Raw genomic sequence first — 12966 nt, 5'->3', positions numbered from 1 at the left:
TTGTTAAAACATAACAATTGGCAAGTACAGATCAAAAAGATTTTATGGATATAGCACTATAAACTGGAGTTCCCAACATGTTTCACCCATATATTGGGCTTCTTCGGGATAGCTGTCAAATTAGAGGTACAAGCCTTCTAGGTCTTTTGAAATATTGATCAACTCACTAAAAAAGGTCACAGGTGTCTGTGTCTGGAAAACCATGTGCTAGAGGTGACCATAGTGAGCATTCAAGGACCGGAAAAACAAAGTTCTGCAGTGGACTCAAAAGGGACAAATGCTGTCTAAAAACGCCAATGCTTATTGCCAAGACTGGCATTTGGTGACAGCGTGTATATGTCCCTGGGTTCCAGCAGCACACTGCAAATAAATTTTGTGTGTTGAGGTGCTTTGCGTTAAGCAGCCCATTCATAGGCTATCAACACATGAAAAAAAATAGGTCCTGAATGATTTTTCAAAGCACAGCTCACGACATTGTCGACTGCATTTGCATCTCTTTTGGTGCAGTATAGTGCAGGTGTGTTGCAACAAACTATAGATGTGTTTTGGGGTGCAATTGGAAATAAATGGCAATGCACAGCAACATCGTAACAAACACTGTAACACACATTGCGCTGTGAATGAGCCCTAAGAAGTTGGCAGTCACATAGGCGGGTAGGAGGCTGAAGTGTCTAATCCACAGGGAGATTACAAATTTTGCCCATTTACAGTTGTGATCAAGACCCAACAATATCTAAAACAAGAAAGCAATGTCCCTAGGAAGCAATGGAAACAATTCAGATGCTTAAGCTTTCAGCTGGGACATGTAAAACATCAGAATATTTTCCACTTGAATACACTGTGTTAAAGGTGTTTTATAGCAGTGTGTTTGACAGGATGACGACCCTTATACATTACTCCCCAGTACAGCTAAGTGCTACATTAACACAAAATAATGATAGAAAATTCTCTTGCGGTGATTTTACATTTCCTGTTAACAAAAGGAACAGTGCAATGGAGAACCAGCCCTTATTTCTTTAGAACACAATACATGATCTATCTTCATTGAGGGGAAATTGCTTACATTTACCATTATTTGACATGCTTCTCTGCAGCAGTTTGTATTTCCTGGGATAATGAGAGGATTCTAATAACCTGTACATCAGAGTAAATGCAAGATGACATTTTATTGCACTATCCTTTATCAGTTGCTGGAAATGTAACTGGTAAATAGCACATTTATTTAATGGCTCCAAAGCCATGCTGCATTTTATTTCTATTAAATTACTCAACATGATAACAATACTTAGGAGCAATCTAGGCAATTACTTTAAGCCTAAGTTTAGACAAAACATTTTTTTTTAATCAGCACAAGGGACTGTACTTAATGGAGTGCTCCGCTGTGCTGCTGGTTGCGTATTTTGTTGAAATCTTCACTGATCTGACTCCAACCGCTACCCCACAGCCATAATTTTTTGGTGCTGTGGAAGTTAAAACGAGCTAAGGGATCTGTCATAAGCACGCATCATGACTGGCCACTATGCCCGCTCTTTCCGCCCGCCTCCTCCATTTATAGAAGCTGTACTATAGCCTTCCATGAATGAAAAAAGATCTATGAAAGGAGGAGCAGCCCCCTGCAATCACACATTCTCTATTCATAGAATGCTTTTATCCTATGGAAGCTATAGCACCACTTCTATGAAGGAAGGAAGGGGGTACAAAGGGCGGGCACAGTTGGCACTCATGATAGGTACATATGACAGGTCTCTTAATCTTTTTGGCATGGGAAGATTACCGCTGTGTGGGGGATCAGAGGTTTGAAGATTTCAACTGAATCAGCAGCAAGCAGCACAAGGGACACTTCACAATGATTGTAAGTGCTGTCCCTAGTGCAGATTTCTTGAAAAAAATAAATAAAATGGTTTTGGTTAAACTTGGGCTTTAGCGTGCATAGGCAGTACAATATACAACAAGTATGTGGCAACTAAAGTCATTTTAGACTAAGAACGGATATTTATAAAGGTGTGCAGGGAAATTCTTCATGATTTTGTTCACCAGAGGCATATGTCAGTTTGTTCCTTCCCCAGTTTGCTTATTTGTCATTTTCCATCTATTAGCCATTTTTGCTGCTACGTCCTGTTCTGTCTGAGATCTATTAAATAGAAGGTGGGGAGATCTCTTCTAATTTCCTCTTCTATCTGACACCTGTCAAATTGAAGGTGGGGAGGTCGTTCCTAATTTCCTCTTCTGTCTGACACCTGCCACGACACTACCTGCCTGGAGTTTGCATGTTCTCCCTGTGCCTGCGTGGGTTTCTCCCGGGTACTCTGGTTTCCTCCCACACTCCAAAGACATGCTGGTAGGTTAATTGGGTTCTGTCCAAAATTGGCCCTAGTATATGAATGTGAGTTGGGGATCTTGGATTTTGGGCTCCTTAGGTGTGGGGACCAATGTGTGTGTGCGTGTGGTGCACTGCATACATTGACAGCAATATATGGGTACCTTAAATAAATAATATATAATGGAGGAGCATCTTGATGAGATGCAATGTGCAGGGATAGGGACAATTGTGGACACTCACTCAGGTCGAACTGGATGGACTGGTGTGTATATTCAACCTTACTATGTAACCTGTCAGACAGGAAGTAAAGATAAAAATTCCTCAACTGGGATACTGATCACCATAAAAAAAAAATCTGAATGATATTAAGGTATTTTATTTCTCCATTCAGGGAACTTTTATATGACTTACATTTTATTCAAAGGCAATAAAGAAAATATTAACAAATGGAAACTTTTTCAAGTCAGAAAAAAGGTGCCGCATCTGGTTTATATAAAAAAAAAAAAAAAATACATTGCAGGCTCTTTTTATAAAATGACACATAAAAAAATCACAAAGTGGTTAAAGAGAAAACAAAATGACAGCTAATAAAAGAGGAAGGAAGGGAAAGGTGTACAGGGGAGTCAGTATCGGATGTTTATTGCTGTCTGCGTCTCCCTTGGGTAGATTTCCTCACTTTTTGCTCCAGTGAAACATGGAACAGAATTAAGGAGAAGTCTTCACAACAGAGACAAAAACAGCTATAAAAAAATATCTGGAGGTTCAAATTCATCCCCACTTTATTACATTTTTTTTTTAACCGCTGTGTGTGTCCCAGCAAGAGGAATGTCCCTTCACTTCCTGCTTAGGTGTCACCTTTCCTGGGGACAGGATATAAGAGTATAGCTACTAGTATAGTAGTACGCTACTGAGGAAGCCCAATCAGAGGGCGATATGCGTGTAGAGGGGAGGAGCTGAGCCCGTGACGTCACGCAGCCACAGCGGTGGGCGAGCGGATGCATTAGAGCTGTGTTAACCGAGTTTTTTTTAATATCCTGCAAGTGTGTTTTTATTGGGGCATTTTAATAAATAGTGAAACGGAGAGCACTGTGTATCCTTTATTTGTTATTGCATGACATTGGAGCCTTATCTCAATCCATTTGATTCACCCGGGAGGCTGCTTATTTGAGAGCTAATACAGAGTAGCAGGTCAGATGTGGAGGAGTGAGACCATAGCAGAGTGAGAGTAAAGACATTTTATCTGAGTCTTCCTGACTCACTGTTGAGGTGAGCAGGTATAACGGCTGGTGATGGTGGGTGTGCACATTTTCGTATTATCTACAGCAAGGCTCAAAATTTCAAGTCCTGAGCTACTAGCCAGGCCTCAAGGGTTACTCGCCACCAGTTGCCCCGCCCAACCTCTACCATGCCCCACCCCTAAACATGCCCCCATAAATTATCTCATGAAATGACATTTAAATGTTTTATGCAGAATTACGTTATAAAAATAGATATTAACAGTGCAGCTATGTGTCCCCAATGCAGCCTGTGTCGACAATGCAGCCCTGTAGCCGCCAGTGCAGCCCTGTAGCCGCCAGTGCAGCCCTGTAGCCGCCAGTGCAGCCAGCCTGTGAAGGGAAGAGAGAGGAGAGCTGCCGCTGCAGACTCGTGCATCAGAGTGCGGGGAACATAATAGCTTTAATCCTGGGACGGGTGATCTGTCTATGAAAGTGCCTGGACAAGAGGGAACTCACAGCTATTGGAATTAAAGTGGTTAGGTTCCCAGCGCTCTGATCAACCAGGCGGCGGTGGCTCTCCTCTCCCTTCCCCTATGATGACTCCAACAAACCTAGGCTGCCAGCGGTGCTCACCCCCCGGGCAAACCCCCACTCAAAATCCACTTGCAAAATGTGAGCGCATTTTTTGAGGGCTGATCTACGTGAAGAGCACAGTGGTGGATGATACATGAATTAGAGTTAAAAATGATCAAGAATTCAGATATGAATTCAGATATGAACTATATTTAATTGGAGATGTATTTAATATATGTAATTATATTTATTATTTATTATAATTGGTTTATGATATTTTGTATTTTGATAACAGAATTCATTTACGTGACAGATTAGCAGTGCTGCACTTACAAAATAATTATCACACTGTATGGTGAGGTGGATTCACTAAAAGTGTTAAGCTGTGGACAATTGGTGGTATTGTGCACAGGTTTATATCGTTTGCACTTAGCACTTTGGTAGGGTGGCGCTGATTGCTTTTTATACATGTTAAGATAATGTATGTAGTATTCACTTCCTGGAATTCATCTGCACTTAGCTCAGGCATGTGAGCAGGAGGGTGGACTTAGCTGAGAAAAGACCTCCTGCCTGCCTGAAGGCCCCTCGTGTGTATGACATAATTTGCCTAGGCCTGAAAACCAGGAAGTAACTGAAGAAATGGAAAAAAAAAAAAGCTTAAAACAAGCAAATATGATTTACACTATATTACCAAAAGTATTGGGACACCTGTCTTTATACACACATGAACTTTAATTGCATCCCAGTCTTAGTCTGTAGGGTTCAATATTGAGTTGGCCCACCCTTTGCAGCTATAACAGCTTCAACTTTTCTGGGAAGGCTGTTCACAAGGTTTAGGAGTGTGTCTATGGGAATGTTTGACCATTCTTTCAGGAGCACATTTTTGAGGTCAGGAACTGATGTGGATGAGAATGCTCGCTCGCAGTCTCCACTCTAATTCATCTTAAAGGTGTTCTATTGGGTGGAGGTCAGGACTGTGCAGGCCAGTCAAGCTCCTCCACCCCAAACTCGCTCATCCAGGTCTTTATGGACCTTGCTTGTGCACTGCTGCGCAGTCATGTTGGAACAGGAAGGGAATATGCCCAAACTGTTACCACAAAGTTGGGAGCATGAAATTGTCCAAAATGTCTTGGTATGCTGAAGCCTTAAGAGTGGCCTTCTCTGGAACCAAGAGGCCAAACCCAACCCCTGAAAAACAACCCCACACCATAATCCCCCCTCCACCAAATGATTTGGACCAGTGCACAAAGCAAGGCCCATCAATCAAAAAGGAGGAGTGGGTGATGGGGCTGAGTGGCGCTGCGTGTGCGTGTCTATTGACACAGAAAGCATGGTTTGGGAGTGAGCCCGCATGTTTGCCCCCCAAGCGATTGCTATGGGGGCAGACACAGAGGAAGAGAAGTTCACAGCACAGATGGCAGACCCCAGAAGAGGAGGTTTAGGGCCGATCTGTGCAATATACTAACCTGCTCTGTGCATAACATGTTTGTTATTTTAATCAAAACAATTGCCTTAATTACAGCTTTAATAATTGTAATGATGTACTATTTAGTATTTGAATTACTTTTTTTTCTTGCAGGTCTTTACCTAGATTTCTAAGCTTACACTTGCATATAGATCAAGCTTTCTAGGAAAAGTACAGCAAGTTGGAACAAACCATGTAGCATTGCCAGTGTTTGTCATTTACTTAATACCAACTAAAACGACATGCCTAGCTAAGACTGCGCTGCTCACAGGATGACAATACGGTAGTGATTTTACTGCAGAAGGAGCAGCACTGTCATTCTTTTTAATAAAATAGAAAGATAACAGAACTACTGGCAGGATTATGAGATAAAAAGATTCCGGACGGCTGCACTTCCAAAAAAATCCTCTTTGAGACAGGTGGTTCACAGATGGAGCAGGGTTAACAGGTAATAAAATGATGTTATGAAGAAATAAAAATGGCCCTGTTAATAATAGTGACAGACTACACCATACATTTCATTTTTCATTTTGTCCATATTTCCATTTAAGGAATATAAATCATTTGATAGTGATAGAGGATGCAGAACTACTTTGTTGGCCATGGAAATATACAGTGCTTTCCATTTTATACTGAAGTCTGCATGTCTTTGATGGGCCTGGTAAACTGGTACAGAGGGCTATTAGTGCTCATTGTCCAAACGGCAAAGGTTTGCACCCATGGGCAGTGGTGTATTTAGGTTTTGTGCTGCCCCAAGCCTGAATAAACTCATGCATCCCCTGATTTAAATATGACCCACCCCTTCCTGTCAAGGCCACACCCCTTCCTGTTTAATACCCACCATGTCATCTGTAAACCACACCCCTTCCTCTTGAAGCTCCACCTCAACTGCAGTGGACTCCCGCATTTGGATTTTCAGGTGCTTGAAGACAGTTGAAGCTGCTCAGGCTGTTCAAAGCAATGTAAGGCTGACAGCCAGTGCAGCCATCCTCGATGTTTACATGTAATCACTTTATGGAATGATTATCTATGGCAAGGGACAGATGACTGTCCTTGGACACAAGCTGTTTGTTTCCTGGAGTGATCATCTGTCCCAAACCCCAGGTGATTGCTCCATGTGAGATGACATTGGAATACCAGTGGACAACTACTGCCAGCCTGTCTCTGGTTTGTATGGGCTGAGCTGTATGTTTTTGTGCGGGAGCTGGGCGAAGGGGCTTTTGTTAATGTGGGTTGGGGGGAGTGAGCAGCTTTTTTGCTGCCCCCCCCCCCTGCAAAGTGCTGCTCTAGACCCGGGCCTTGTTGGCCTAGGCCAAGATACAGCGCTGCCCATGGGTCTCCCTTACAGAGCCTCAGGCTGCCACAGTTACCATGTACCTAACACCCCCTGAACTTCTTGTGTCACGAAAATTTATTTTGCCTCTGGAGAATAGATTTATTTTCCTTTGCATCCAAGAATGCTGAACTCACCGACACTCAGGTGGCCCCAGCGTTACAGAGAAAAGCCACAAGTACAGGACCTAAGCCTCTCCTGTTTCCTCGACTTTGAAAGCAAGAGATCACAGACAATGAACTGTTGTCAGCATCAAACAGAACACTTGTGTTACAAGCAGACGGGGTTGTTTGAAACCATAAGCGGTGGAACAAAGTGAACGCAGCACTATATTTAAGACATTAAAGATAACAATTATGGCAATAGATTCAGTGAGTCATGATACCTGAATAGTTTGGATAACCTCTTTGAAGACAGGAGACCTCTGAGTCCAGGTATTTACCATATCCATAGCCTTATCAAAGTTCTTTACATATTCTCCGTACATCTTAAGGAATGGCGCCAGCTTTTGTAGGATATCTCCAATCCTTGGGTTTGTACTCCTAGAAAGTTGTTTTAAAGAAAACCGGTCACCAATATAAAAATTGCACACAATAGCACAGACAAGTCAAGTCTTTTAAATACGTACTTGCAGTGTTTCCTATCCACACTATTTTTTGCTTACTTGCAATGTACCTACTCCAAGAAGAGCCAATTCTCTAATACAGCCCCCTCCTCTCCTCTTCTGGGAGTGTCTAATTGTTGTCTATGCTGGCCCAGCTCTTCTTTTCCTCCCTTAACTTTCCTACATAACCTTTTATGTAGCTAACAGGGTAAGGAGGAGGGATTTTATAGGGTACTAAGAGTATGACATCTTGGAGTCTGCTAGGGCTGCCTACATCGCATCCAATATGATTGTATATATATCACATTACTTGCATTGAGTTACCTTGTGCTACGGTCTTCTATAGTTCAGTAGAAAAATTTCCATACTCCATTGACCCCCACCCCTCATCTTTGCCACCCTAGTTTTCTGGTGCGGTGGAGGTTGATAGAACTGAGGAGCTGTCAGAGTCTCTCATCGAGAGTACCGTTTCCACCCAGCTCCTCCATTCATAGAAGCCATTACTCAATAAATGAAAATCTATGAATGGAGAACAGACAGATGATTGAAAGGCCTGCTCTCTCCATTCATAGGTCACGTTTAATTCGTAAAAGCTGTGATATTCAGATTTAAAGTGGTTGTAAACCTCAGTCATGAAAACTAAACAAAGCACATATATCTGTAGTGTTTATTTATCTCTCGCCAAAGCTCTAAGGCTAGTCCACACCTATGCAGGTTGCAGCTTGCATATTCTAGGTGCATTTTGCATTTTTTAATACATGTTTTTGATCCATTAAAGTCTATGAAACCAAAAACCAGAAAAAAGTCTCTAGCCCTTTCTATAAAATGCACGGATGTGAACGTGACCCATAGGAAACCATGTTAAATGGATTGTAGTGTGTTTCTGCAAAACTGAAAACACACTAAAAAATGCACAGGTGTGAACCAGGACTAAGTATTCTTTCTCTTTGGTGTTTCGTTCCTGTGTTATCAGCATGAGTCAATCCGAAGGAGTTTTCCCGACACATGCAATACATTTGTGATGGGGAGGGAGCTCAGCACATAGCTTGTCTATTCAGAACACAGCTCTGTATCCTTCCTTTGTTCCTGTGCTGTGTGTTTAGGGGAGTGTGTCCCTTTTCTCCAATCAGCTCTCACACACTAACTGCAGCTCTCTACCCCCTCCTCTCGGGGCTGTCTTTAAAGTGGTGTTCCACACAAAAATAAAAAAATCATTAAAATTCCTAAAAAACAAACAAAAAAAAACATTTGGAATTTTTTTTAAACTCACCTCTAAATGCCTGTTGCTAGGGGGTCCCTCAGTCTGCCTCCTTCAGTGCCTGGGCTCCTGACGTCACTTTCCCTCGGCACAGGAAGGGCTCAGCTCCGCCCCTTCCCTCCTGTCAGTCATCTTGGACACGTGACAGGTCCCAGATGACTGTGCGGCCAATCACGGCACGCGGCGCCGCTCGCGCATGAGCAGCGGGTGCCCGGCTGTGAAGCCACAGCCGGCTGCCCACAGTTAGAATGCCGGCACCACCGAGAGGAGGGGGGAACGAGCAGGGCTTCGTTCCCTCGCATCGCTGGACCCTGGGACAGGTAAGTGTCCGATTATTAAAACTCCTCTTTAACATTGATTGGACCCTGGGCAAACATTTTCTTGGGCCCTCACATTTGCAGAACAGGTGGGTGTTAGGCTTAATGACCACAGTTGTAGGCAGGACTTTCAAGCATGCTCCTTTACCTCCCCAGTGGGCAGCATTCAGTATAGGTGATCTTGGGGTACCATTATATACATATGAATGCCGCCTTTTTAAAAAAAATTTTACATATGAATGATGTTGCTATTTACATATCAATGCCAGTATTTACATGTAAACACAGGGTCTGCAGGGGAGTCATCTGTACACAACAATAGGGCAGAGCTGGGAAGCATTAGTAACATAACTTCACACTGAGATATCAGGACACAGCACGGGACTAAAACTTCAAGGGACTTTAAACTGGGACAGTTGCCAAGTATGAGGCAGCTGCTTTGGGCCCCACAACAATAACAGGTCCCAGGGCAGCTGCCCCTTTTGCCCTGCCTTAAAGACGGCCCTGCCTCCTCTGTGATACTAACAGATGGAGAAGGATTTTAACATGATTCTGCCCTTTTGAAGGGGTGTAGGGAAGAGAAGACTGCAGATAAACAAGTAAAACTTATGTAGGAGGATTTGTTTAATCTCTGTGTATCACCTGAAGCTATTCACTTGGACACACATTGAGTATATGAGAGGGTTTACAACCACCTTAAATGACTTAATGATGTTTTCTGGACTAGTAATGGTGTACTTAAAACCAAAACCACAGGCAAACTATAGACCCAAATATAGAATTTTTAAAATAATGGACACTAACATGACCAAAAGCTTCCAAACCTGCAGGAACATCACATTATCTTTGGCTGTTCAAACAGGTTATTTTATGAAAGCTGAAGTTTAGGTATGGCAATTTTTAACCACTTGCCACTACTAGCGTACTAAAATGTTTATTTAGCAGATGGGAAAAGAGTTAAAGAACGCACCACTCCTGGGTAATCCGCGTCTTTAGTTCAGGCAACAGGAACTGGCCATGAAAGCAGTAGATGGATGAAATATTAGAAAATATACCCGTCGTCACCTCAGGCGGAATTCCTGCTGCAGCTAATTTTGTGCAGAATACCTGAAATAGTTTAATTTAGCAAAAGTTCACAAATACTTAAAGAATATGGGCATGTTATAGAGGTCAAAGAAACAGAAACTACACACAAATTGGCAATACAGTACAAGCAGTCAATATTCTATTAGAATAGAAAAACATGAGACTGGACCCGGGGGAGGAGAAAGAATCGGCGCAATGCCATAAAATAGCAGCTAGGGCATCTAAGACATTTATAAACTACAGTACCTCAATTATTGAAGCAAATAAAGTGTTGCTAAAATAGTTTATGGTTCCATCCCGATTAGCCTTACTTGTACCTGATGCTTCACCCAGTTTCTACAGAGGATGCAGACAGGAAGGCCTGGCACAGCCTTTATGGAGGTCTTGGCCAAAAGTTAGCAAATTCTCAACTAAAGCATATTATTAATTATGATCACTCACCCAAATAAATCTTAGTAAGTCTCCATTCAAAGCACAGCTAAACAGATATAGTGGGGTGATTCCTGGATGATCCAGGAGGCTGATATCATTCATTTTTAATGGCAGAGTTTCCACAGCCAGATACACCATCTATCCCATTAGATTTGCTAAAAATGTAACTCTCCTGGATAATGATCAATACAAAATGATCTGCAGCACTAAATGACAAAATGGAGACCGTAAAACTAAAGGCAACTTTTTTTTGAGTTTTGGCCTAGAGTGAAGAGAGATTAGAGCATCTGGCAGTTTTTTTTTTTTTTTTGCCGTCTGTGCCCGTGCTGTCTTGTTTATTATCATTAAGAGTGAAAATGAAAGAAAATCCCAAAGTTTTGGGTTGTCATGAGAACAGGAATAGAGGGGAAATTTTCCAATGGGGGCACTAGTTCTGAAGACCCTGCTGACAACCAGGGATTCCCTCACTTTGGAGGGATTTCCCTAAAATTCCTGTTTTGGCTATGGGACAGGAAGTGAAGGGAAATCTCCCCAATGGGATACAGATAACCCTCCTTCACTCTATCCAAAATGAAAAAAAAAAAATGTTTTGCCTATAGGAGATTTTATATATTTTTTAATTTTTTCATTCATAGTTACATAGTTGGTGAGGCTGAAAGAAGGCACAGGTCCATCCAGTTTAAGCTGTGTGTGTGAGTGTGTGTTTATGTCAATAGTGCATTGCATACCCCTGTATGTTGTGGTCAATAAGGTGCCCATCTAATAGTTTTTTGAAATTATTGATGCTCCCTGCCGATACCACTGCTTGTGGAAGAGAATTCCACATCCATACAGCTCTGACAGTAAACAACCCTCTACTCAGTTTAAGGTTAAACCACTTCTCTTCTAATTTTAGTGAATGGGCGTGTGTCTTTTTAAATTCCCTTTCACTGAAAAGTTTTTTCCTTATGCTAGGGTCACCAGTACGGAATTTGTACATCAATACCATATCCCCTCTCAAGCGTCTCCTCTCCAGGGAGAATACATTCAATGCTTGTAGTCTTTCACCATAGCGAAGGTCCCCCAGTCCCTTTATTAGATTTGGTGCCCTTCTCTGGACTCTCTCCAGCTCCAGCATATCCCTCTTGAGGACTGGTGCCCAGAACTGGACAGCATATTCAAGATGAGGCCAGATGAGAGTCTTGTAGAGTGGGAGAATTATTTTATCTCTGGAGTGAATCCCTTTTTTAATACATGCTTGTATTCTGCTGGCTTTGCTTGTAGCAGCCTGGCATTGCATGGCATTGCTGAGCCCATCATCTACTAGGACCCCCAGGTCATTTTCCATCCTAGATTCCCCCCCAGAGGTTCTCCCCCTAGCACGTAACTTGCATTCATATTGTTGGTAACCAAATGCATTACCTCACATTTTTCAACATTAAACCTCATTTGTCATGTGGTTGCCCACCCCATTATTTTGTTGAGGTCTTAATGTAAGGCTTACACATCCTGCAAAGTTATTGCCCGGCTTATCTTAGTATTGTCCATAAATTCTGAGATTGAGCAGTTCAAACTGAGTCTTTGCCCGGGTGAAAAAAATGTCTAGCTTTGCCACTGCACGCCACGCCACACTTTTCAAATTTTTTTTTTTTAATTTGAAAACCATTTGACATTTTCCTTCTACTTCACAATTATGTGGCACTTTGTGTTGGTCTATCATATTGTAACATGACAAAATGTGGAAAATCTCTGAATACTTTTTCAAGGCACTGTATGTCTGTGAACTATTTCATTTATCCAGGTTATGGTATAGCTAGTAGTAGTAAGTCACATTCAACCAAACTTGAACAATTTCAGTTAAACATGACCACATTCTATCAGTTATTACTTTCAGCATGGAGATATCCAAGTAGACAAAAAATAAACTCAGCGCACGTTTGAGGAGAGACCCCGGAGGTGTACATAGATCAAATAAATGTGATTAAAAGAGTCTCTCAATAGGAAGGACAAAGTCCATAGCAACAGTCTCTAAGATGAAGAGGGAGAGGAATCTGTATACCAGCACTAAGGGCAGCCAGTGTGAAGAGCTAGAAGCAGTCTCTGCAATGCAACAAAGGGAAAAAAAACACAACTTCTCTAAGTGCAGTATTGGTAAACCATTTAATAAGTCAAAAGTGAAACTACTCACAAAGGGAGCATAAACACAAGCACGATAGTAATCCTGCAACAAAATCCGTGGGTGGTTTTCTCCTAAATGTCCTAGTCTCTGAAGTGCCGCTGACAGCTTGTGCAGGTGGATTCCAGCATTCGCAGCCTATGAGAAAAGCAGGGAACCCAGGGGCGATCGCAAATGACGTCACTTCCGGGTGCAGGGAAAGAGGA

General features: G+C 42.2%; 1 protein-coding gene across 1 annotated transcript in view; it reads right to left on the bottom strand.

Moving 5' to 3' along the window:
- Nucleotides 1–12966, bottom strand: part of FGD3 (FYVE, RhoGEF and PH domain containing 3) — a 372251-nt gene that overhangs the window by 102472 nt on the left and 256813 nt on the right. Inside the window, exons 6-7 of the mRNA XM_077452088.1 lie at nucleotides 10058–10194; nucleotides 7294–7450 (exon numbers count right to left, since the gene is read on the bottom strand). Coding sequence (XP_077308214.1) covers nucleotides 7294–7450; nucleotides 10058–10194 — 294 coding nt within the window. The remainder of the gene's footprint in view (nucleotides 1–7293; nucleotides 7451–10057; nucleotides 10195–12966) is intronic.

Source organism: Lithobates pipiens, unplaced genomic scaffold (genome assembly GCF_037356315.1).
Source record: "Lithobates pipiens isolate NorthernLeopardFrog02 unplaced genomic scaffold, aLitPip1_a1.2 Scaffold_23, whole genome shotgun sequence".
NCBI classification, from domain to species: domain Eukaryota; kingdom Metazoa; phylum Chordata; class Amphibia; order Anura; family Ranidae; genus Lithobates; species Lithobates pipiens.
The sequence above is the reverse complement of the archived record's forward strand: the minus strand, read 5'-3'. Positions and strand labels throughout refer to the sequence as shown.